A 26,595-nucleotide genomic window follows, 5' to 3' on the forward strand; every position below is an offset into this window, starting at 1 on the left:
TTCAGCGCACATTTGTAATCGACTGCATAAGATTACTGCCACGCACCCATAGGGGCTAAGCATGCCATGCCATCCATAAAAGTGTTCAATGATAACAAGAGTTCTACAGGAAAACTTAGTTGTGCATCAAATTCCTATATTTTATCCCTTGCATCCCGAGTATCACCTTTCTAAAATATCATGCTGATGATGACTGTACCTGTGTTTTGTGAAAATGCAGAAACCCCGAGTGGTATGAAACTGGAAGGTATAAACGAAGACGAATTGATGAATATGGCGCCGAGATGGGGCCAAAGAAAAGCGCAACACAGTGATGACTCAGTCCGCTAGCTTTCTAAGATGCGCGGTGACTCAATAAAGCGCTGACTACACAAAAATTGCTGTCAGAGTACGCACGACCGCTGCAGATATTTAAGAATGGACCCGACATAAAGAGCGGGTTAAGCAGTGTAAAGGGTTATAAGGACCTTTCTTGAGAAATATTTTCCAGATGCGTTCAGGAATTTCACTCTTTCTCGCCTCTGCTCACAGGCCGTGGGGATCATGAAGGATCGCACCAAGCTGTTTTCGGAAATGATAGAGGTGGCCTCTCGAAAGCAAGCTGGAGTGGTCAACATGCACGACCACGTGCTTCGTCTGGCAATGGACGTAGCCATGGGCGTATTCCACGGCTCTGTGACTGAAGTACAGCGCGGAGACGAAGCTGCCTGCAAACTGTTGCTCAAGTGCCGGCAGTGCACTGGAATGTTCGGGGAAAGCAAGATGGTGCTCATCAGTAAGCACTCACAGTTCTTGGCTTTTCTCCAAGGAAACGAAGACATGTGCGTTGGCGTGCCAACAAAAAGACGAATACCATTAAATTTCGCCTAAACTCGTGCTATGGTGCTGGGACTGTAACCCGGGTGCTTTTTAATGCGGAAGCATTGTATGGCTCACGAGGCGGAAAACGCGGTGTTGGCGGCGCTGGCGGGGCCAACGGTGGTCCGAAAAGTGAAGTGAGCCACTCGAGTCAGTTAACGTCAATTAAGGCAACGTTAATTAAGACAAAGTGAGTTACGGCAGACTGCATTAAGATAGTTAATCCATTACGGCACTCGAACCCATGACCTTCGGCGTTAAGGCGAAGTTAAGGCACAGCTAATTAGGATAGAGTTAATTAAGGCACTCGAACCCCCGGCCTTTGTTGCGAGTCAAACCCTCGACCTTTGGTGGGAGTCGAACGCACGACTGTGCGTTGTGTGCACCTTCTGAGAAACACCGTTGGTCTCGTGACGTCGTGGCGCTTCCGTCTCTTTCTTTTAACTGGGACACGCCATCTCGCGCATATTGTGTCCTGGTTAAAATTAGATTTTCATTACGATGAAAGTGATTTATTTTCTATGCCGAGGCTTACAAGCAACTGTGATTGTTATCAGCCCTATCTGTTTGGGAGAACTGCTAAGATTTACGTGCGCGTTAAAGAACCCCAGGTGGCCGAAATTTCCGGAGTACCCCCTTACGGCGTATCTTACAATCAGGTCGTGGTTTTAGCAAGTAAAAGCTCATGATTTAATTTTTTTATGTTTAGCTTTAGCTGTAAGGTTGATGCGACGCTTAGGCTGAAACGTCGGCTGGAAGCCAAGGCGCGACAAAAACGTAGGTATGCCCGCTAAAGTAATAAAACTGAATTTAGTATTTGGCGAAATTCAGATATCTCTTCAGACATAGGCCAACTAAAGGTGCTAGAAAACTGCTTCTCGCGCTAGGCGTTACTGACGCCGAGATCTGTTAAAACTCGCTTCCCTCACGCACTGGAAGTGGTTTCGCAAAGATGCAAAACTCTTTACGCAGAGTCGTTCACGATTTATACTATCGATGTGTTCGAAGTTTTGTCGACACCCTGATGTTATCGAACCGTTGGAAGATGTAGGCTAACCGCACTCGCGGCCCCGTGGCTAAGTGTCTATCTGGGCTTCGGGACGACGTGGGTTTAAAGAACACGCTACCCCAGATGATCCGCCGATTATCCGCCGGTTATCTGAATGCATAGACGGGTACTCAAGCCCGACACTGAGTTTTTTTCCCAAAGGGTGAATTCTAGTGTGGAAGAGGCCCGCGCCATGCGAATCTCCTCAAACCTCGCGGGCACAACAAAGGCCTCGAAAACTGGATCTGAGCCTGTTCCATGGCTGAAATTTTAACATGCGCCATGACAAGGCACCTGTTATGTAGCACACCATTGCGTTTGCGAGAAACAACTTTGGAAACGCTGAGGTCCTTTATGGGCCAACCACAAGGCCGGGAGCACCACATGTATTTATTTTGCACGCGGAGAATGTAAAATAAATACACGCAACAGCTGCGGCTGATCTACTACAAGGCCGTTTGTGGTTTATTACTTCATCTTCACAAACTTAATGAACTCATGCTTTAAACATTCGGCACAGTATGTGCGAAAATAGCTGAATATTTCTGCAAGCAGTGGCCAAAAGCTAATTTTTATCGTCGTTTCTGCAGATTCCATTTCAGAGCTACCGTTCCTCTTCAAGCCGCTGCTCAAGTACGGCCTCTCTCGGGGCGTTCCTATGGACACCGTGCTTGCTTACTTCGGGCCATTCTTCGAAAAGCGGAGGCAAATGGATGGAGTAAGTGTTCATCATAACTACTAGTATAACTACAAACTAGGCTAGCAGTGACTTCGCATAAGGATGTCACGCGAAACCTTCCACTGATTATGCCAAGCATCTAGGACATAAAAAGTCAAAGGAGGCGTGAATGAAGGAAAGGTTAACGAAGAAAGGGTCCGGTTTGGTAACCTCCACAGGCAAGAGTATAGCTATCTATAGAGAAAGGAAGGAAAATGAGTAAAAAAAAAAAACGTGCATCACTCAAGAATATCGGAACTTGCATGCGTCATTGACACGTTGATGCGTGCTATCATTGTGCTTGCGACAGCCATACTAGTGATGCGTCAGTGTTTTCACAAAGCAGCGGGGTTAATGTCCTAGCCCAGCAGCTGACAGAAAGCGAACTAAGGACATAAAAAGTGCAGTCAATATATGAAACTGCAGACTAGCACGTAAACATTCGTCCAATTGCGACTGAGCCAACATTATTTACGAAACCACAATTAGTTATCACTTCGCCGGACGGCTACCGTTTTCTTCTTTAAGGCGGAGTCAGAAGATTGAAGAACATTATCAAGGGGTAACATCGATATCTTTGCTGGGTGATCCAAAAATTGAAGAGACAAAGCGCGTAAGATGAAGTGATGGGCACATCAACTTTTTCAAATGCAGATTGCTTGGAATAGTCGCCAGTGTCTGTGGTCAGACAGGACAAGGTAGGTGGTGCGGACGCGGCCGATAACGAGGAAACATTGATCATAGTTTCATAATGTGCTGCAGGACAAAAGGCCGAGTGAACAAATTTAGCTGTTTTCTGCATAGCTAAGAGTTGTGTTCCTAGTTCGACGGTATCACGAGCAACATGGAATAAGGGCGCGCGTTGACTGTTGTAAGCGTTCTATTTTAGAACTAGGTCACCGGTGCTGCGCCCTGAATCAGCGGCTGCGTACCGGCTGTGTCAAAAATTAAAAAAAAAGTTGTGAAATACCGTTTGTTGTAGCAAACGACCATTTGCCGCATTTTATTACTGACTGTGGTCGTCCCATCAAAAACGTCTCCTCTATATAGTTACAGAATAGGTGTCAGGCTCTCTCGAGCACTCCAACATTACTGCTTCTGCTGAAAGAAGGCAGACTGGAGACAGACGCCGCGAGACCCCTGTGACATCGCTATGGGGAAAGTGTATATGAAAGGAAGTCTAAGAGATAAGTAGGGTTGGTATGCTATACCAATTTACCAAACGATGAAGTGCAGGGCAAATTCGCCAGACAAAGAACTATATAAGCGTTGAGGTGTGCACGTGTTAAATTGAAATATCTCTCCCGAACGCAGGCAAAAAAGGCAGATCTACTCCAGACACTCTTGAACGCCGAATCCGAAGAGAGCCCACGGATAAATTTTCAACCGGACAGCAACAACAACTGTAAGACATAAGAACAATACTCCGCGATATGTGGTCTGCGCAAATTTATGGTGATCAAACGATTAAAGAGCAATTGCTATTGTCTCATGCACCAGTTTATCTTTTGTACAGTTATACAACCCCTCATGAGCGAATGAAGAGAGCTATGCATGCATTCGTGGTGTCAAATTTACGAAGCTTTAGTATGCTTGTGTAAACTAAAGACAGCTCTGACAAATATAAACTTTCACAGGTCATTGCCAATAGGTACAGCATGCGGCAGAATGAAAGAAGCGAAGGTACCCAAGGCGGACAAATAACATATTTTTTTTCCAATCTTAAGGTTGGTAAGCGGAAGTACTGGTGTACGTTTTAGCCCCTTCGAACGATGGCGTATTCGTACAGAAAGAGTGGATGCCAGTTGAAACTCGATTTAACAAAGTGATGACCGCGCTCAAATTATTTCGTTAAATTGGGAAGTTTGTGAAAACGAGAGAGGAATTTTTAGGTACTTCGAAATCTAAGATTTTAAGGTAGCGACACGCAGAAGATAGCGCGGCGTCGTATTTGCGGGTAATCCCGCCATCTGTTGCATAAACAATAAAATAACGAAGCGACCAACGCCGCCCCAACGCCCCGACGCGGCGTTGAGTCCGCAGTTACGTGAATGGGCGCGTCTTTGTTGGAATAATCCTAAGGCCGTGAGTAGGGCGCCTAGGCGTTTTAACGCGTTAGCTTTAGAGCGCACGCTTGATGAAAAAGCCATCTGTGTCAAAATCAGAATGAAATCACCGTTTTTTTTTACTAATTTCTTTCAGGAAAAAGTTCGTTCAATCAAGTTTTGCCAAATTAGTTTCGCTAACTGTGGTTGATGACAACTTTGAACCCTAAGGGTACCTGGCGACGAATGAAATTCCTTCGTTAGATCAGGAACTTGGTAAAATCGGGTGTCGTTAGATCGAAATTTGGCTGTATTTACTTACAAAACGGTGGCTCGCAGACGTTACGACGGATAATTTTTCTTGCGCACATGTTGGGAGGCTGGCAGATCTCGCCTAGGAAATCTGCGTTTAAAAATAAATGTCAGCTCCAGCGTAGGCAACAACATTGCGCTCTTTCATAAGGAAAGTGATGAGAGCTCATTTCTACTGCGAAATTTCTCCCCAATATTTACTGCTCACGTCCTTGGATTGCTCTTGACGAAAGGAGGCCACCGAACATTATCAGATGCCATCGCGGATGCCTCCACGAACGTGACTGTAGGCCACATCTTCTGGAGGCGGGAACCAAGATGTCAAAAAACCTGTGACCTGACTGCCGTGAACACGCTTGAAGTTGGAGAAGCGAGCGATTGGTTTCCCCACTGGAGAAAATTCACTACGCAGGTTGTGGCCCCTCGACTTTAAAGTCGTGTTTCGAGGCCCAAATGATGCAGTTGGCCAGAACAGGTCTGCGACAGCACCTCTTGACCTGCTTGCCGGAATTGATGTTTGCTGATGAGCAAGGATGACACACTGGCGCAATGGAACCCTGAAGAAACAAGTACTTGACCACTGTTACTCCTGGCATGCATAGAGCCTGTCGCAAGCAATAGGTGAGTATGACTTTCACAGGCTGCAACAATCACCGGCCTTTATGGAGCTTACCCCGCAATGGTGCCAGATGACAGAAGGAATGAAATAAGAAAAAAGAAATACGACGAAAACTTTACTGCATGACTCTGTTGCTGTTCCGTCGCGACTACTGCATTGGCACTAGAATCCAGGTTTCCGCCGACCACACGCATTAACATGACTCAGCAGGACCGTCAGACGTCAGCGAAAGTGCGCTGAGAGTACTGTTGCACTCTCAAAAACAGCAGGTCCTTCAAGGAGCATGTGACTCAGCACACGTGCAAGATGACGCAAGTAACTTTAATTTAGCGGGTTAAGTTAGTATGTCAGAATGTGTTATAGAATAACGATTAATAATCCAACACTTAAAATAATTTGCCTGAAGTAGGATCACAAAGAGAGTGTTTGTATTTGTGAAGAAAGCGAAGCAAAAACCAGGAGACAAGTCACAGGAAATTTGCAGCTGGCTACGTTATATTTAGGCAAAACGGTAAGTGTTGCAAAAGGTTGTAAAGGAAAGAAACCAACAGTCGGAACGGTGGCGTCGACGCACTCAAGGTCGGAGCTGAAAACAGCGACAGTTCTTTTTGCGCGCAGCCTGGCGCTTTCAAAGTAAACAGCAGTCCCCATTTCTCAAGGCGCCGATACTGCTGCAAATCAGCGCCAGAAATATCGATGATCAAACAATAAGGAATTGTTCGCATTGTCCGTAAAGTTTGAATTTTTTGTATATTCCTTATAATTCCCAAAGTCAAGGTTGCCCTTAGTGTCTTACTTGGTGCATATAAACAAAATCGGCAGTTTGCTGCACCGCAATTCACTACTTCTATATGCTTTCGTCCTCTTTCTTCCTAGTTATTTTTTGTTCTTACTATTTCTGTATATTGTCGAGCTGCAATAAAGTAACTTGTTGACATAGACTTCGTGACATCCATCTCACTTTTCATTGCGTTCGATCTGCGCGCAGTTTCGGTCATTAATAAGTATCGCAGCTCAACAAAATCTGCTCAAGCAAAACTCTTGCTTGGGCTGGTTGCTTCATGCTTGAATTAGTAAAGACAAGGCGCAGAAGACCAGGAATCAAGAAGAAGAACACAAACGAGAGGACCGGCGAGTCCTGGTATTCTGCGCCTTGTCTTTACTAATTCAACAAAATCAGTGTTGGCTACGGCAGCTTACGCAACGAAAACTAATGACTAGTCAATAAATAATTGCTCTGGGCCTAGGCTAACATACAGGCAAAAACTAATGACCACACTCTGCCAAGCTAATCACGCTGCCCAATTTGCCCAATACCACCCGCTTACTTTAAAACTGAAGAAATATTTTCGAATTATATTTTCATAAAAGCACTTATACGGATTTAGGCGCTAGTTTACACAGCATATCGACAACGTGGGTGATTCCTATGGGATCGTAACTGTAATGATCAGATAAGACACATCTACCTGTTCTCGTTTATTTTTTCAGGTGGGAAAAAGAAGGTTCATCTAACGTGTCGTACACGAACACTGGCTAATGGAACGCTCTTTATAATTGCTGCGTAAGTATATGGCGTTTTATCTAGTGGTATCTCTTTGGTTAATTTGGAGTCTGGATTGAAACTTCAAGATGTACATGCAGTGACAGCCTTTATGCCGACACGCTTATCGGGAGCGATAAATTTTTTTATCGAATATCTTCTACTACAGCCCAGCGTTTTCTCAAATTGCTTGTTTCTGGCTGTAACATTGTCGCGCACAATTGTACCTAGTGTCTTGTCGCGTCTGCCATTTGGTAAACGATTGAAGCGTGCCGATACTCTATCATCATCATCATAATAATAATAATCATCAGCCTGGTTACGCCCACTGCAAGGCAAAGACCTCTCCCATACTTCACCAACAACCCCGGTCATGTACTAATTGTGGCCATGCCATGCCTGCAAACTTCTTAATCTCATCCGCCCACCTAACTTTCTGCCGCCCCCTGCTACGCTTCCCTTCCCTTGGGATCCAGTCCGTAACCCTTAATGACCATCGGTTATCTTCCCTCCTCATTACATGTCCTGCCCATGCCCATTTCTTTTTCTTGATTTCAACTAAGATGTCATTAACTCGCGCTTGTTCCCTCACCCAATCTGCTCTTTTCTTATCCCTTAACGTTACACCTATCATTCTTCTTTCCATAGCTCGTTACGTCGTCCTCAATTTGAGTAGAACCCTTTTCGTAAGCCTCCAGTTTTCTGCCCCGTAGGTGAGTACTGGTAAGACACAGCTATTATATACTTTTCTCTTGAGGGATAATGGCAACTTGCTGTTCATGATCTGAGAATGCCTGCCAAACGCACCCCAGCCCATTCTTATTCTTCTGATTATTTCCGTCTCATGATCCGGATCCGCCGTCTTAGACAGTCAGTATAGACAGCAACTTAGACAGTCAGTATAGAGTCAGACAGTCGACACTCTATACTGACTGTCTAAGTTCGAGCTTATTTGACTAGACTGTTTCGTCATGACGTTGCTTTGTGTTCATTTATTAATCACATAAGATAAAAATCCGGCGTCAAAAGTTGAGAAAATTGCCGATATTAGCCAACTGATGTATCAGTCAAGCCACGTTACGAAACTAGAGATTCCTGCATAATTGAATTTTCAAAAAAAAAAAAAAATCGCGCGACAGCCTTCGTGGAAAAGCAATGCAACTCATTTTACCTGAGGGCAATGACAAATTTTCCCCCAAGGCGTAATACTTTAGTACATGCCTGCACACATCTTAAAAAATAATTCTGGCATTTTACGTGCCAAAGCCCCGATATGTCTATTGCGCACGCCGTAGTTTGACCACCTGGAGTTCTGTAGCAAGAAGCAAATACACGGTACAAGACAGTTTTTTTTTTTTTGCATTTCAACCCCATTGAAACGTCGCCGCCGCGGCCGCGATTCGATCCTGCAACGTCGGGCTTAGCAGCACAACACCGAAACCACTACGCCACCACAGCGGGTACATGAGCCTGGGGAAAGTTCCCTCGTCAAATCATGCACTCAATTAGTTATTTTACTATTCTTTAGAGTAATGATATGCTCAGCTTTCCCAAGCTCCTTATAGAAAAGCCTGCGAAATGCTACACGACACCAGACGATGTTGGGGAAATTAGGCTTAATTACGCTTAATTCTGTTAAAACAATATCGTGTGCTAATTCTTCAGAACATAGTGGCGAAATGTATTTAACTCTTTAAAGACATTAGGCTAATTGCGAAGGCCCAAGCCAACAAAGAAATAAATGAAAAACTAAGCAGAGGCAAGCAGGTTCGCTATCCAAGCCCCCTTGCTGTCAGGATTATTTACGTAATATCTTCTCTGCTAGAGTTCGCTATTTATCAATAAATACTTCTCAGCAGGTATTGCGCGCAAGAAATATGTAAAGTGATCCCTGATCACGACCTTCCCGTTTAAGGATGTGTCAAACGAGATCGCTGCCTTTTTTGTGCCTAATTTACAGGATTGATGCCGTGGCTACTCCACTGACATTCGCAACCTATCTTCTGGCTATGCACCAGGATGTCCAAGATAGACTTAGGGAAGAAGTTCGGAAAGCAGTTCAAAAAGACGTAAGTTCTGATACACTAAATTCTAGCATGATATCATATTTTGTCATATTTTACAGCCATTACTCACTCCTGCAATCATTGGTCATCGCTGCAGCTCATGGTATATTGTGTGCCACTAATTGGAAGGCGCACTAAAAAAATACTAAGTGATCATAGTGCAATGACGAAGAGAGTTAAGGCGCCGCTGCTGCCGCCTGGCACCTGAAGTGAGCAAGACAAAGACATAAGTAACGGACTTGCTGCCTTCCTGCCGCTTTCTATTCTAGACCCGACAGGACTTAGCTTCCCGCTAACCTTCAATAACGCCCGTACCATGTCTTTTTTCAAGAACGCTTATCAACTAAACTTACGTAGCCGGATGTTTCAATACTTTCAGTTGTTTATTCACAACGGTGGAGTTCCTTGCTTTACAACGAAAGTGATAGCCTCTAGCTGGTCGGGATTTTACAGTGTGTGCTCACCCAAAAACAGTACCGCCACCACGGTAGCTCGAAAAAAGGCTTTGTGTTTGAGTTTCCGCGCAACAAAATTATGTTTTCTTGTATATTCGAATTACAGTCCGACGCTATCATGTCTGCCGGTTCTGTGTAAGACTTATGTGACGACCTTTTTGACGCACTTTCTCTTGAGAAATTCAATAGGTTCAATAATGCACTTACGCTAGGCAGAGGACCTACAAGAATAAGGATGAATGCAGCACTTCCGCGCACGTGCGCGTGCGTGTGACAAGCGTGTGCACACAATGTATGCATGCTTGATGCGTGAGTGCTCTGCTCGTTGCATCTGTCGCACAGCGCGTGCTGCAGTTGTAATCGACATTAATTCAAATGCTGGTCGAAAACGGCACCACCGCCTAACAGCCGCGGCTGCTCCGAACGACTTCAAACGGCAGCACAATAAGGCTTTTTGATTGAGTTCTCGCGTAACAGAATTACGTTTTCTCGTATATGGGAATTACAATCCGAAGCTATCCTTTGTGGAGCTTGTGTGTAGGCGGTACTTTACGAATTTTCTGACACAGCTTACTTCTCAACATTCAATTAGTTAAATAACGAACTTGCGCTCGATGGAGGGCTTTCAAGAATGATGGTGTATGCTACACTCCCGCACAGGTTCGTGCACACGTGACGTTCGTCGCTTGTGGTTGTGGCGCTTGTGTAACCTCGACAACTGCTTAGCCGTACATCCACTTTCACAGGGTGGAATGGAGGTGGATTTTTTGCATGCACAACTTTGCTCAAGTAGATGCATTGTCGTTCATACAGGGCGAAATTACGTATGACAACATCTGTGGCATGGAATATCTAGGCCAGGTGATTTCTGAAGCACTTCGGATGTATCCATCACTTCATGGGTAAGTGCGCAATGTGACAGACAGCCTTGAGCATCAAGGCTGACTATTAAGATATTCCTAGTACAGGAAATAGCATTACCGACCAGTGTTAGGCGCAAGAAAATATCCTACATATGTTACCATGTTGAAACAAACATTCGCAGGAGTAAATGAGCTGTACTTCCCCCTCCTCTATGAACACAACAATCAAACCCTGCCCTCAGTCCCCAGCAGCTGCGAAGCAAATGACTACGGCGGCGGTCAGACCTGCGACGCAGCAGAGGGTGCTAAGAATCCCTGGCTCCGGACAGGCCGCCACTGGAATATCAACCTGCCAACGTTTAACGCTAGAACGTTATCTAGTGAGGCAAGTCTAGCAGTGCTATTGTATGAATTAGAGGGCAGTATATGGGATATAACAGGGCTCAGTGAAGTTAGGAGGCCAAAAGAAGCATATACAATGCTAAAAAGCGGGCACGTCCTGTGCTACCGGGGCTTAGCGGAGAGACGAGAACTAGGGGTCGGATTCCTGATTAATAAGAATATAGCTGCTAACATACAGGAATTTTATAGCATTAACGAGAGGGCGGCAGGTCTTGTGAAACTTAATAAGAGGTACAAAATGAAGGTTGTACAGGTCTACGCCGCTACATCCAGTTATGATGACCAGGAAGTCGAAAGCTTCTATGAAGACGTAGAATCGGCGAGGGGTAAAGTCAAAACAAAATACACTATATTGACGGGCGACTTCAATGCCAAGGTAGGCAAGAAGCAGGATGGAGACAAGGCTGTGGGGGAATATGGCATAGGCACTAGGAATAGCGGGTGAGAGTTATTAGTAGAGTTTCGGAACAGAATAATATGCGGATAATGAATACCTTCTTCCGCAAGTGGGATAGCCGAAAGTGGACGTGGAGGAGCCCGAACGGCGAGACTATAAATGAAATAGACTTCATACTCTGCGCTAATCCTGGCATCATACAAGATGTAGACGTGCTCAGCAAGGTGCGCTGCAGTGACCATAGGATGGTAAGAACTCGAATTAGCCTAGACCTGAGGAGCGAACACAAGAAACTGGTACACAAGAAGCCGATAAATGAGTTAGCGGTAAGAGGGAAAATAGAGAAATTCGAGATGAAGCTTCGGAACAGGGATTCGGCTTTAACTCAGGAAGAGGACCTCAGTGTTGGAGCAATGAATGACAATTTTGTGGGCATCATTAAGGAGTGTGCAATAGAAATCGGTGGTAACTCCGTTAGACAGGATAACAGTAAGCTATCGCAGGAGACGAAATATCTGATCAAGAAACGTCAATGTATCAAAGCCTCTAACCCTACAGCTGGAATAGAACTGGAAGAACTTTCGAATTTATTCAACAAGCGTAAGACAGCTGACATAAAGAAGTATAATATGGATAGAATTGAACATGCTCTCAGGAACGGAGGAAGCCTAAAAGCAGTGAAGAAACTAGTAATTGGCAAGAATCGGATGTATGCGTTAAGAGACAAAGCCGGCAATATCATTACTAATATAGATGATATAGTTCAAGTGGCTGAGGAGTGCTATAGAGATTTATACAGTACCAGTGGCACCCACGACGATAATAGAAGAGAGAATAGTCTAGAGAAATTCGAAATCCCACAGGTAACGCAAGAAGAAGTATAGAAAGCCTTATGAGCTATGCAAATGTGGAAGGCAGCTGCGGAAGATCAGGTAACAGCAGATTTGTTGAAGGATGGTGTGCAGATTGTTCTATAAACTGGCCACCCTGTATACGCAATGCCTCATGACTTCGAGCATACCGGCGTCTTGGAAAAACGCTAACATAATCCTAATCCATAAGAAAGGGGACGCGAAAGACTTAAAAAATTTTGACCGATAAGCTTACTGTCCGTTGCCTACAAAGTATTAACTAAGGCAATCGCAAATAGAATCAGGAACACCTTAGACTTCCGTCAACCAAAGGACCAGGGAGGATTCCGTAAAGGCTACTCAACAATAGACCATATACACACTATCAATCAGGTGATAGAAAAATGTGCGGAATATAACCAACCTTTATATATAGCTTTCATTGATTACGAGAAAGCGTTTGATTCAGTCGAAACCTCAGCAGTCATGGAGGCATTGCGGAATCAGGGTGTAGACGAGCCGTATGAAAAAATACTGAAAGATATCTATAGCAGCTCCACAGCCACTGTAGTCCTCCATAAAGAAAGGAACAAAATCCCAATAACGAAAGGCGTCAGGCAGGGAGATGCGATCTCTCCAAAGCTATTCACAGCGTGTTTACAAGAGGTATTCAGAGACCTGGATTGGGAAGAATTCGGGGTAAGAGTTAATGGAGAATACCTTAGTAACTTGCGATTCGCTGATGATATTGCCTTGCTTAGTAACTCAGGGGACCAACTGCAATGCATGTTCACTGACCTGGAGAGGCAAAGCCGAAGGGTGGGTCTGAAAATTAATCTGCTGAAAACTAAAGTAATGTTTAACAGTCTCGGAAGAGAACAGCAGTTTACGATAGGTAGTGAGGCACTGGAAGTGGTAAGGGAATACATCTACTTAGGACAGGTAGTGACGGCGGATCCGGATCATGAGACTGAAATAATCAGAAGAATGAGAATGGGCTGGGGTGCGTTTGGCAGGCATTCTCAGAGCATGAACAGCAGGTTGCCATTATCCCCCAAAAGAAAAGTTCATAGCAGCTGGGTCTTACCAGTACTCACGTACGGGGCAGAAACCTGAAGGCTTATGAAAAGGATTCTACTTAAATTGAGGACGACGCAACGAGCTATGGGAAGAAGAATGACAGGTGTAACGTGAAGGGATAAGAAATGAGCAAATTGGGTGAGGGAACAAACGCGAGTTAATGACATCTGAGTTGAAATCAAGAAAAGAAATGGGCAGGGGCAGGACATATAATGAGCAGGGAAGATAACCGATGCTCATTAAGAGTTACGGACTGGATTCGAAGGCAAGGGAAGCGTAGCAGTGGGCGGCAGAAAGTTAGGTGGGCGGATGACATTAAGTTTGCAGGGACTACATGGCCACAATTAATACATGACAGGGGTAGTTGGAGAAGTATGCGAGAGGCCTTTGCCCTGCAGTGGGAGTAACCAGGCTGATGATGATGATGATGATGATGATGATGATGATGATGACTCCGCCCCCCCTCAGGGTGGAATTCACGCATAGTATGGGATCCGCCAGTCCGAAAGACGGCACCTTCAATCACTAATATACAGACACGAGGCAAAGCAATGCTGGGCTGATCATTCGTGGCCCTTCGGTAGGATCTTTGCTTGAAAAGGTGAAATAACTAGAATGATTGCACAAACAATGTTTCAGCTACTCATACATTGGGACACTCATCTGCATGCACATACACAATGGCTTCCTGTTTCCAGGCGTACTCTTTCTGCACTTCATGCAGATGTGACAGGGCAGAAAAGAGATAACCAATGGAAGCACATAAATTTCAGATTGGCACAAGAAAACTGCGTAAGTTGCAGCCCGTTCAACAGTGGAAACAGTAAGCGTGCAAGTTGTGCTACATAGTGTACCAACAAACATCATATTAAATGGAAACCATTATTAGGTCAAACTGGCATCAAAAAGGCGACAGCTTTTTAGCTTTTCTTTACGAAACATAGAGCTGATGGATCACTGGTAGCTCGTTTTGTACTCCAGCGAGCATCGAGCACGTGGACTTATTGCCAGCAACAACTGTCGGCCCAACATTGCCTGAAGCATAACACAGCGTTATCACCGCCGCTAGCACGAAACACCACGTTATGCTTAGCTCCGTTGAGCAGGCAAGAGAGTGCGGCGTCCTCGCCACGAAAACGCAGCTGACATACTCGGGAAACCTCTATCTTCCGTAGCGGCGAAGTCAAACGTAGTATAATAGGCAGGCAGCGCTAGTTCTTTCTGCGTCGGGAATCAAACGGCAGCCTAAAGATCACGCGGTCACATGCAACATTTCAGTCAACGCGTACGCGAATAGAGCTTAATTTACGCTGTAAGTAAGCCAAAAAACCATTCACAGGTCATCTATTAACGCTGGCGACAAAAATGACGCAGTCGGAACGAACCACCGAGGTCGGAGCAGATCGCAAACAGGCATTTTCTTCGCGTGCTCAAGTGCCTAACTGCGGACTAAGTTGGTGCACCTATAGTTAAAGACAACAGACGCACGGTCATAAAAACCCTACAGACGTACCACTGTAAACATTAGATTATAAAGGGTAAAAAGCTAAATCAAGCATCGGGCTGCTACATTGATCACGTTGAGTTGTCAAACTTGAAGACAATAAGATGACAATGCGGGCGGAACGTATAAATGAAAGGTATACCGACACCGCCTCTGAAGCTTTAGGCAAAGTCTTTTGTCGCCTACCCACTTAATGCTTAGTGAGCTGGATGAAATGACGGCTATCTGAGCTGTGCCTGCGGCCGCCCTGGTCATTGTAAACAAGCGAGGAAACGCCGATCAGAAGGCGCACAAAGACGGGTGCTGTCACGTGACGAAATATAGCGGTGCCCATGGGTATGCCGCTTCGAAAGGTTTATATACCAGCGTTGAATATGTGCTCTCGCTAGGGTTTTGATAAAAATGGGCACATCGAAAATTTCGCATTCGGTGGTCTTAGTGGGTATGTCATCGACGGAGCGACCTGCTGAGTAAGAGCTACGGAGTGGGGAAGGACTGTAGTAGAGCACGTGACAGTGTATGACGTAGACGGGCAAGTGAGAATATATATGAATGAGGGCAAATGCATGGGTCTGAGGCAAGGGCACTGGACTGCCCAATGCTGTTAACCACACAGCCCTAGTACATCGACGTCGCTGGTTAACCATTGAGTAATGTGGCGCCATAATGATATCGTAATACGGCGAGTCAGGTACTGCAACGGCAAGTGTTTGTTTTAATAGATCAAGCCAATCAACTGTTACATAGAAAACTGAAGCGTCGAAATGTGACGTCATACGCTCAAGTTCTTGTCCTCACTCCACCTTTACACCCGTAGCTACGGACTCAAGCTACAGTCTTCCTGTTCGCAAAGTAAACGGGAGATGCGTAGTGCTAACTGGTTCCACGCACCTTCCGCGATAACCCAGTTTTGTATATTCCCTTAGGACAGCAGATAGTTGGGCTAGGCGGTTGAAATGCGTACTGAATAAGTTTGCGCAGAGACACAAGGGCAAGTGGAGAAAGCGCTCGTCCTTGTTTTTTCTCGGCTTGTCTTCGTGTCTCCGCGTAAACTTCTTCAGTCTGTATGTTCCCCCTTTTGTTTTTTTACCGAGTAACCCCATTGGCACTGCAGGAATTGACCTAAAACTTTTACGTCGAGGCTCGTTAATGTCTACGCCGTGTGGCCCAGCGCGTAGTTAGTGCCTACATTGCAAAGCTCTGCTGGTCCGAGAAACTGCAACATTCGGAGCTACTGCTCTAAAATATCGTATTCCATTAGCATCGTTTAAGTATTGGCCCAGTGTCAGCTTCCCACGATGTGCGAATAAATTATCGTATCAGGATTGCAGCCGACGCATGCGTAAAGATGCATCGCTGCATGTAGCGTCTTATTGCATATGCTTTTCACAATAAATATCGCTTTATGCAACTTCAAACATGGTTTCAGAAGCGTTTATCATATTTAATAATTATTTAAGGGGAAGTTGTACAATCAGTGCATATTACCGGGCTGACATATGGGGCAGAAACTTGGAGACTGACAAAGCTTGAGAACAAGTTAAGACCGCACAAAGAGCGATGGAACTAAGAATGCTCGGCATATTGTTAAGAAACAGAAAGACAGCGGTTTGGATCAGAGAGCAAACGGGTATAGCCGATATTCTAATTGACATTAAGAAAAAGAATGGAGCTGGGCAGGTCATGTAATGCACAGGTTAGATAACTGGCGGACGATTAGAGCTACAGAATGCGTGCCAAGAGAAGGGACGCTCAATCGAGGACAGCAGGAGACTAGATGGGGCGATGAAATTAGGAAATTCGCGTGCGCTAGTTGGAATTGGTTGGCGGAGGACAGGGGTAATTGGAGATCGCAGGGAGAGGCCTTCGTCCTGCAGCAGATATAAAATAGGATGATGATGATGATGATGATGATGATGATGCAGATGATGATGATGATGATGATGATGATGATGATGGGAGAGATCTATACGGCCAACTGGGACACCTAGTAACACCTAGCGCGAACATGTTCGTCTTAAGAGATAAAAAAAAGTTAACGTAGAAGTTTATGATTTAAAGTCGATCTGCTGCGTTTAAATTAGAAGTGCACAATATTAGGAAGTCATCGAGTCTAGTAGGCTATTTTTTTTAATTCTTGCTTTTCGCAGTGCTCATTGCAGACAGCCGCACAAAAAGAAAAATGGATGCACTAGCAATAAGTTACACAGCGCTTTTGTTGTCTTTCTTCCTCTGGGTGTCTTCAATGCCATGGAAAATTAAAAGAAGCCAACACAGGAATTCACTGTATAAGACCCTGATTCTTTGCACGGTCTGCTATCTTATTGCAGGTTTGTGCAGAGGGCTTGCGACGACGACTACGAATACAAGGGCAAGATTTTCCCTAAAGACACAGTTATCGGAGTGCCTGTGCTCAGAATGCATTACGACCCAAGATTCTGGAATGAGCCAGAGAAGTTTGACCCCGACAGGTATGGCTTGATGTGGCACTCGCTGAACCCTGAAACACCTTTTAGCAATGTGGTGCGTAGCTGACAGTTGACTTTGGCATGGTAATTTTCTCGCGAATAACACGGCGCATGGCTCCAGTGAAGTGATGGTGTCTCTATCATGACATGACTGAGTGTCCTCAAACCTTCCAAGGTATAAACATTTTCGTGACTCCCCATGCTCATCTCCACAGCCACCAGTTGTCACAGTACGTCTTGTCGTCGTGACCTTGAATAGACTTCACATCTCGTTTTCAACTCATCAAGGCCTTAGTTTGTCTTTAGAGGAGCACGGGTGTTGGGACTCAAGTATTTTGGCTGACAAGCTGCCAGATATGCCCTTCACTTCGTCCCCCTCTTCTCATCGTCATCAATCCTGTTCCTTTCTATTTTACTGCATGTAATACTTTCGCACGGAGTAGCTAGCTAGACGAAAGTACCACAGGTAGACATCTCTGCTTTTCTTATCGCTAAACATTGCTTTTCTTTCATAGCGTGGTGTAGTTTGCTCACACAAAAAATTAGATTTCACCAGGTTGTTTCTCCGTAATGCGACTTTCTAATAATATTTTTTGTAACGCAACGACATATGTCATATATATAGAACATATAGAATTCTCCTGCACAACGTTAAAATATGCATAGGTTCCTCACTTATTGTTCCATATTACGCCAGAAAGATTTAGAAAAAGAATAGGAGGAGAGAAAGTGCAATGTTGAAGAAGGAAAGGGAGAGATACCGTGAAAATAATGTTAACCTCGGCAACGATAATAGCTGGACGTGCACTGAGGACGCACTGACTTGAATTCTGTAATGGAAACAAGTGCCTTAAAACTATTACTTAGGAATTTGATTCACTAATTCTAGTGTATAGTTTAGTTTCTTATATCTCAAACGAACATTTTTGTCTCCCAAGTTATTGCAGGAGACGAAAACTGCGAGAATGTAGCATGAGATAAAGCTACTTGGCGTATTTATTCCTTGAACGCAGATTCAGCAGCGAAAACCGGCCTCATATAAATCCCATGGCGTACTTACCCTTCGGCGCCGGACCAAGAAACTGCATCGCATCTCGTTACTCGGAGCTCCTCATGAGGGTGACTTTGGCCACGCTCGTCTCCACGAACAAGGTCCTCCCTAGTGAAAGCGAACCGAAGGTAACCGCTCTTGAGATTCATTCGTATTCTTCATCAGCATCTTGCTAACTACCTTTGCGAGCAGTACAGAAGCCGACATATTTACTGATACTCAGTCATTGTTGCTACCTGGCGAACCAATTATTACTTTGGAAATAACACACACACACACACACACACACACACACACACACACACACACACACACACACACACACACACACACACACACACACACACACACACACATATATATATATATATATATATATATATATATATATATATATATGTATATATATATATATATATATATATATATATAAACATTAAAAGTAAGAGACGTTGCGTGGCTAATACACCATACTTTTATTCCAAAGCACGCGCACTTCGTCGTCTTCTCCAGCCTTTGCGTTCTTCAATCCTCATATATATGTATATATATATATATATATATATATATATATATATATATATATATATATATATATATATATATATGACGATGTTTATCGACATGTTATATAGGTAGCGATTGCTTCATTGCGCGTAACATGAAGTCGTTTCAAAGATACATCAACAGGCATAAATGTTGATCCCAGGTCAATGTGCCACTTCAATGTGCCGCTTCTCTCGTGCATCTAGTCTCTCATGAAGCCATGTTAGTGGATACAGCTACAAAGGCCGCAGTAAGTGTAAAGGTTCAGCCCTAAATTTGGCCCTCCGAAAAACTACTGACGCCGGAGGCGTTTTCTGCTAAACAGACCTTAAGGTTAAGTTAGTGCAAGTTCTCGTCACAATTTAACGCCCTTGTATCGCACAGTGACCTCAATGTGACTACGGTTTGCAAGTACGGCCGTTTTGCAGTTGAGGCTAGCAGGATGAATCTGCTTATAGTCATGCCTGTACAATTGCTTTCCTCTTCTCAAGGCGCTTTACGAACCCAAAGGAAGATCTCGCCGACGTGTGTTAAAGGGGCCCTGAACCACCCTTCGGGCTTGGTGAAATAACACAGTTCGCGGGTAGCATACGCTGCTGTGAAGATCTTAGCCAAGTTCTGCTGTCATACGCGGTGTATGAACTTTGAACTTTATTTTTTCGTATCTATACAACGTACAGATGACAGGGGCACATGCAAAAAGCCATAAAATCGGCTTGACTAGGTCGGTGTCCCTCGCCTTTGAGAGCTCGCCATTCTCTCAAACGCTCTCTCTTCAAACAGAAGCGTGCTCCTCACGCCCGTCTGGACGCTTTGTTTCGTAATAAAGTGGATTCTCATACGCGGGTGCTATTGGCAGCTGTGGTCGGCTACGCAGCGCAGATACCGCAGCTGCCGCGAGGTGCCGCCACGAGTCCACTGGCTACGCGCACGGGGGCTCGCTGAGGACAACCGCGTGTGCCTTTCTTTTAGCGCATCGTAAGCGCCAAAACTGTAAGTCTTGGCGTCTATGTTAACACCCAAAATGAAATTTGAACTGCACGCCACAGTGACACGAGCGTCTTGGGCACGCCCCACTCCGCAGTATCCTTCACAGTGCAAAGCATTGAAGAACGGGATTACAGCGGAGGCCGTGCTTGATTGCCGATAACTCCGCTTCTGCTGAACGCATTCGAGTACTTTTTGCGATAAATTATTTCTTGAAATATGCTATTTTCACTTCAAATGCAGTTTCTCCCCTTTGGTAAAATGGGGTTCAGGGCCACTTTTAGGCAGCGCTACCACATTTCACTTTCATTTTTACTCATTTGTGTATTCAAGCAAGTAATTAATTCTCAATCCCTCACTCTCCCTATAGATTACTTGTTTTGTCGCTTATTTAAGTTTAGAAACAATTTATCCCTGATTCTTTCGGCCATCAGTCTACTGGGTAACACTATCATTCCACCGTTGTAGTAAAATATGCATGTGTCGTTCACTCGATCTTCAAGTTAATCGCTTACTGACTAAGAAGATAGTTCCCTCCCTGAGTTTCCCACTTCATCACTAGGTAGCCTCTTTTTCTGGCTGCTAGAAATTTTCTAAGTGCCGTCATTTGAACGAGCTCATAACAAGAATTTTTCTTAAACATTTGTAGTATCTTGCCAAGTATGAAAATATTCCATTTAGAAGGATAATCACTCCTCATAACAGTACTTTCTCTTTGACATTTCTAATATCTTGTCAAGTGTCAAAATATTCTATTCAAAAGGATAATCACTCATTACTTTGGAAAATAATTTGCTCACGCATTTTGGAGATATGCAGGAAGCTAGCCGATTGTGGCACTCACTCATACAGTGATCTGAGTGAGTTTGTAACCGACTGAATCGCAAATTTTACCACTACGCCGTTCGCGTTTTGTGGTGCTTAGTGCGAGAGCTTGGCAGTTTATGGTACTCGCGAAGTTCAGACTGAGACGACGCGATCAGCGCGTGCTTTGCTAGCCTTTAGTGACATCACTGCGGCATTTCGTAATGTGCAGAAAGATTTGTTGCCGCTACGATGCCATTTCAAATGATACGGTTCCAAAGTAAACCGTTTAGTAAAGTGATACCCGAGAAGACGTCAGAGTGAGTAATGCTGAGCACTAAGAAGTCATTGCAACGTATTTTGCAGACAACCGGAAGCTTCCGAGCAAGCTTCATTCTCCTGGTTCCCGACAAAGGAATATGGCTGCGGACGGAGAAGCTGTCGTCCCCATGAAACTGCCAACTTTGCGCCAGCTTCGACTCTCGGAATATCAACATTAAGCCATTGTTAATCATCAGGTCCTCGCTTGCTCTGGGTAAAAAGAAAAATTATCTGCACTGTGTTCTGTCCTCCCGATGTTCCGAGTATTGTTATATTCGCACTGTGGCTGAACGCCGGCCATCGTCTGAGATGAGTTTAAATATTATTATGCCAGATTGGACATGTTTCTACTTGCTCAACCAATAAGCTAATACACCTGGCTGGTAAATCCAGAGCGAATAAAGAAAGCGTTAGCACAATTGTATCTGTGTTTCAGCACCGCACTTTTCCCAATGTGATCACTTGGTTTCTTTTGTGTCTTGTGTTTTTCTACTAGCGGCGGTATTTGTTAACGGAATCTTTAATATTTGGAAGAAAACAAGCAGGAACTTTTCGCGAAATTGAGGGAGTGGGAGTACCGCAAGGCAAACATTTTTGTTATCTTAAGCTTGTTAGAGGGTATGAAAGTGAAAAATGTTTCAGAAAGGAAATTGACAGGCAGGAAAGACAGTTTTCTACCCTACATTGTGGGTAAGAAAACAGCGTATAGAAAGAGAAGAAAGAAACCAAGAGAGTGAACTGTGCGCGCACACAGCATAGGTAGCATAGCTGCGCTATATCCTCTTGCGACGGGAAGACAGCCCACGGACGTGACAGTTTTGTGCACTCGCTTCTTATTGCTGACTGGTTAAAATGCCACTATTGGAATGCCTGAAGTAGCGTCTACATGCAGGGGGACAATGTTACTGCTTACTCATGTTCAATATGGTAAAACTGCTATTTCTTGCGTGTGCGGACATGCGGGTTTGCGCCGCGCAAATGGACATGTCAAGGGACACATGACGTAGACGGGCACAAACGTCTACGTCCTTTGTGTCCTTCATGCCTTGCATATGCACATGTACTTGCATATGTACACCCGTGAGCAAAAGTATACGGACTAGGGATGGCACGATAAAGCCATGTTTTCCTTTTGCCTGTGAATGCAACTTGAAATTGAAGACTGCACTCCAAACCTGGCACTGCGAACTTTCCTGTGTACGCGTCATTTTCAGTTCATGCAAATAATTTCAAAGAAACTTAGTTTTTTTCAGACCGTGTTCTCCATATACTTTTGTTCACGGGTGTACATGTCCACGCACTTGTAGGTGCCACTTCTGGCATTATAGTAGTGCCATTTAGACGCGAAATTTTCGTGGTAGTTGAAATATAATTCATGGTTGCCTTATGTCGTGCTTAAGTATAGTAAGGGGCATATCAAAACTAGCACGAATTTTCTTGAGAATTGGCTGTAAGAATGTGCTTAAAGCGCTTTCATAGAGATGGCCATGCATTTGTCATCATATGCGGGGTGAATGCGCTTTAGTTTTAATCAGGTAACTTTGACAATGATTGAAGTCTATGTGTAATTATATTATAAGTTGGGTTTGAGGAAAATAAAGCGTGACACCAAGCGTAAGGGTCGCTGAGGTCTGTGCGCTTCAAAAACTTCTGCAGCTCAACTTCTTCGCCAGTAAAGGATTTGGACAATCTACACAAATTCTGATCTCAGAAAATGTTCTATAGTTTAGGTGCTTTAGTAAAGTACGAATGGCCAGGAAGACGAGAATAAAAGCCTTCGAGGTCGTTGTTAGTTTTTTGTTCAGTGCTGTACTTGCACGCTGCATATGTAGCAGGTGGAGGTAGTTCGCCACACAAAGTGCAGTGTGATGAGCGATTACAGCTGGCCGGCCAAAGTTGCTCGCGAACAAACTTGGAACAGCTGTGGACATTCGTGCGTACGGTGTGCAATCTAATATTTCTGCAGAGCATGCAACCACACTTGCGTCAGATTCCACATTCATGACCTAATTTCTGATTCCATTGTTCGCAGCTAAAGTTAGTTCACCAGAACGGCTCATTAGAAGGCCTTTCGGTTAGCTATGCAATTCCTCTTACCCCTCCTTAAGAAAAAGCTGGAAATATGCGTGCTTGCAGCAGTAACCATAGAGATTAGCATGTCGCCACGAACAGGAAAAGGATTTCTCTCGTAGCATATTTGTCTCGTGCAAAAGCACACATTACCATAATGTGTGCTCAGTATCTATGGCATAGAAAGCAGCATACTCGCGGACTCGAGAACAATTGACATGCTATAACTGATTGACTAGCGTAAAAACTGTCCTTGCGCCAAATGTGCGAAAGCAATGAAGAATGGAGCCGCAGAAGTTTTTTTAGCTTGTTTGAAACAAATAAATATAATACGAGAGCGTTAGTAAGCAAGACAATTGCTCTCACGGTCAAAAATTAAGGTGTTGGCATCAGCGCGGTTTTGAAAGCCAGAAGCAATAGTATCGCTAACTGTGGAAAAAGGACATTCTTAAGAGCGAGACATCAACTCTAGAATGGTGGCACATGGAGAAAAGGAAGCAAGCGGGCTCTTCCTGGAAAATGCTTAGCAAACATAAAGCTTCTGATTACATTGCAATTTAGCCCTAATCAAAAATTAAATCCTGTGGTTGTACGTACCAAAACCACAATATGATTATCAGGCATGGCGTAATGAAGTACCCCTGATTAATTTTGCCCACCTCCGCTTCTTTAACGTGCATCCAATGCAAGGCACGCGGGCGTTTTTTGCATTTCGTCCCGTCGGAATGCGGCCGCCACTGCCGGGATTTGATCCAGCATCCTCGTGTGTACGAATATCAGCCTCAACCATGATCATAAATTCAACAGCGCATAATCGACAATGCAGAGACATGCCCCGTTGGAATCTGTATACTTCCCAGATTTCTGCAAGTTCATAAAGGTGGGCTTAAACACGTGTTTTTGTTTATTCTACGTGAGTGCAAAGTGAAACCGAACACTTCATTGATGTTGTCGATGAGGTGACTGCCCCTTTGAAAGCAACCAGCGTCATACAGATTGAAAGAGGCAAGCTAGCTTTCTGCGCCATTTCTTTGAGGTACCCGAACTCCCCTTGGAGGCGCAGGTGCGACCGCCCACGCGGTTGCCAGGCGGCGCAACGCATGCGCAACGTGAGGCCCCCTCTTCGTGTGGGCTCTATCCCATCTTATCATGACTCTTCACGTCGTGGCACCCTCGCCCTCTCCACCAGCGACCAATGACTAGCACGCGCCGGCCGGCTTCCGCTGCCCTCTCCTTTCCACTGCTGTGGGCGAAGTAGTCTGAGTAATCCCTCTTAGATGGCGTCACTGTCCTGCAGCCGAGTGTGGGCTATTCGGCGAGTATGCATGATCTGATGTAGCAGCAGGAGGCGACAGCCGCGTTAACCAAGAGAGGCGCAAGAGGGTCCGCAACGCAAGCTTTGCAAAAAAAAAAGTTTCAGTATTCTGGGCAATGTTGTGAGGGCAATATGTGCGCAAAGTGGAGCCATTGAATATTTATGGAGCTATCACTCCCAAACGCGGTTGGCCCAGTGTTTTCTGCTTCCTCAAATGAAGGTGATTCTGTGCAGATCAATGCACCAATGAACGGCAGACACTGAGGATGAAATAAAAGCGTGGATCTAAATGAGCTTTATTTCGTTCAACGACTACGTAGAGCTCTACGAAACCTGCGGTCGAGTCATGTAGGATAGCTAGGCGGCCACAGAAGGTCATCGCATCTTGGTTATTTGCTGTTCTTGGCTATTGGCTGAATGCGCGTGCAGATCACTTGAACTGTCCGCTGTAAGGCTGCTTTGCAAAGGCAGACGTGCAAGCAACTACATTAGACTCAAAACCCATCAACTCATTGGCTCAAGCTCTGCCGGGGATACGATCCTCAATGTCGTTGCTGCTATAATCACTCACGTGTTATGCGCAACAATTAACTAAACAGTCTGATGGCCTGTTTCGCGATAATGCATTGGCGTCATCTTGCAACACCACTTGCACAGTATATCCCTTCACGAAACTACACTTGCTCCGGATGAATTTCTAACGTTCTTCGATGTTATAAAAAGCTCCCGAGCAAACATACCAATTTCACGGCACCGTAGCTTAAACACTATCGCATATTGCCGTTTGATCTACTAAGTCAACAGAGCATAGCAATGTGCGTTTATGGGAATGCGATACACAACCGCCCTTTTAATGTTTCAATGTTTCATTTTTCATCACGAAAAAGCAGAAGTGGTAGCGCTGGACATTTTAATCTTGCACCTTGTAATAACTATATATGGACGTCTACTTAAGTTTTCAGGTATCCAAAGTTGGCATAAACTAAGAAAGGAGATTGCTATTTCTTCAAACTTCCTCCAAGATCTCAAACAGTACTACTTAAACTAGACTTCGTCTCAATAAATAATCCCAGTGTGAAAACGTTTTATTGAATTACCTCAAATTACCCTGCACTGCTGTTATCATAGCTAGTTATAAACATGCACATGTGTTGTGGTAATAAGTACGTCTAATAAATTTTGTATTGTGATATGTTTTATTATACTGTTGTTCGACTCATTAAAGTAAAGCTTCTAATACGGTTGCACAGTAATTTACGGCCTTGGTGTTTATCGTCTTGACCTTGAATGTACTTCGTAGGTCAAGTAGCTATTGTTATTTCATAGTCGGTCCTTCCGTTCTGTAAAGGGAGTACGCTGCCTACGAAGTATTACGTTTTTTAGTTTTTATTTCTTTTGGAAATTGTCTTTCATCTTAACATTAACTGTTAAATTTATTTTCTATGCTGCGCTTTGCCTGCACTTTCTTCATCGGTGAAGGGTAATAGAGGTCCTCCTAAACAGCGCACAAAAAAGAAAAAAAAAAGAAAAGGAGAAAACAAAAAGAAAAGATGGAAATTATAGAACGAAGAAAATGAGTAAACCAATCTAATCCGCGTGGCTAAAATGTAGAATAAAATGAGAAGAAATTTCGAAATTTCGAGAAGAGAAAGTTAACTCTTACGTGAGAGTCGTGTGGCACTCGTTTGCTTCTTCATTTAAGATTTTATTCTTTCCAGTTACATGTATCTTCCAATGTGCAGGTCTTGCTTCAATTGTTCTTGCTGCGCTGCCTATTTCGTTCTTCATTGTCCATACTGCATTTATGTGCCACCTTGCCATGTCTTCTAACGCTACCGCAACATCCATTATCAATTCAAGCGTGTCGGCAGTAATATATGCGACTGGCTTTCATTAAATATTTCCTCACTTCTTTTCCGTCCAGCGTTATGACAATGAAATGTGGAATAGGCAGCGACGAAGTGTGCTATATCTTCAGCCACGTCAACTAAATCTTTCAATTTACTAGGAGAACAATAACGACAGAAAGCACATGATTCAATACAATTATGTAAGCTACAAATGGAGGCTGACCTACCCAAAGTACGGAGTCTAGCTAGATACGGATAAACTATGTAGTCAAGCATTATTACACGCCAGATGATAAAAAAAAATTGTGAACATCAACAAAGAAAGAAAAAGAAAGCACTGCATCACTGTACCAATTTCCGAACAATGGCTCGAGCGCCTTCGTAGAACACTCGGTATCCCCTCGCGCGCACTTCTGAGGCCT

At 44.3% G+C, this 26,595-nt stretch overlaps 2 protein-coding genes across 2 annotated transcripts in view; one reads left to right on the forward strand and one right to left on the reverse strand.

Annotated features, from left to right (window-relative positions):
* LOC142559241 (solute carrier family 2, facilitated glucose transporter member 8-like) overlaps positions 1–18,369 on the reverse strand; it is a 68,175-nt gene extending 49,806 nt beyond the window's left edge. The window contains exon 1 of the mRNA XM_075670868.1: positions 18,290–18,369. The gene's annotated coding sequence lies outside the window, so the exon portion shown is untranslated. The remainder of the gene's footprint in view (positions 1–18,289) is intronic.
* LOC142560549 (cytochrome P450 3A31-like) overlaps positions 1–21,362 on the forward strand; it is a 42,359-nt gene extending 20,997 nt beyond the window's left edge. Inside the window, exons 6-14 of the mRNA XM_075672736.1 lie at positions 532–775; positions 2,497–2,624; positions 3,939–4,029; positions 7,092–7,164; positions 9,104–9,212; positions 10,478–10,566; positions 17,092–17,232; positions 18,243–18,408; positions 20,984–21,362. Of these exons, the coding sequence (XP_075528851.1) occupies positions 532–775; positions 2,497–2,624; positions 3,939–4,029; positions 7,092–7,164; positions 9,104–9,212; positions 10,478–10,566; positions 17,092–17,232; positions 18,243–18,408; positions 20,984–21,070 (1,128 nt within the window). The 3' untranslated portion in view covers positions 21,071–21,362. The remainder of the gene's footprint in view (positions 1–531; positions 776–2,496; positions 2,625–3,938; positions 4,030–7,091; positions 7,165–9,103; positions 9,213–10,477; positions 10,567–17,091; positions 17,233–18,242; positions 18,409–20,983) is intronic.
* Positions 21,363–26,595: the final 5,233 nt, after the last annotated feature.

This window comes from Dermacentor variabilis, chromosome 10, assembly GCF_050947875.1.
Source record: "Dermacentor variabilis isolate Ectoservices chromosome 10, ASM5094787v1, whole genome shotgun sequence".
NCBI lineage: Eukaryota > Metazoa > Arthropoda > Arachnida > Ixodida > Ixodidae > Dermacentor > Dermacentor variabilis.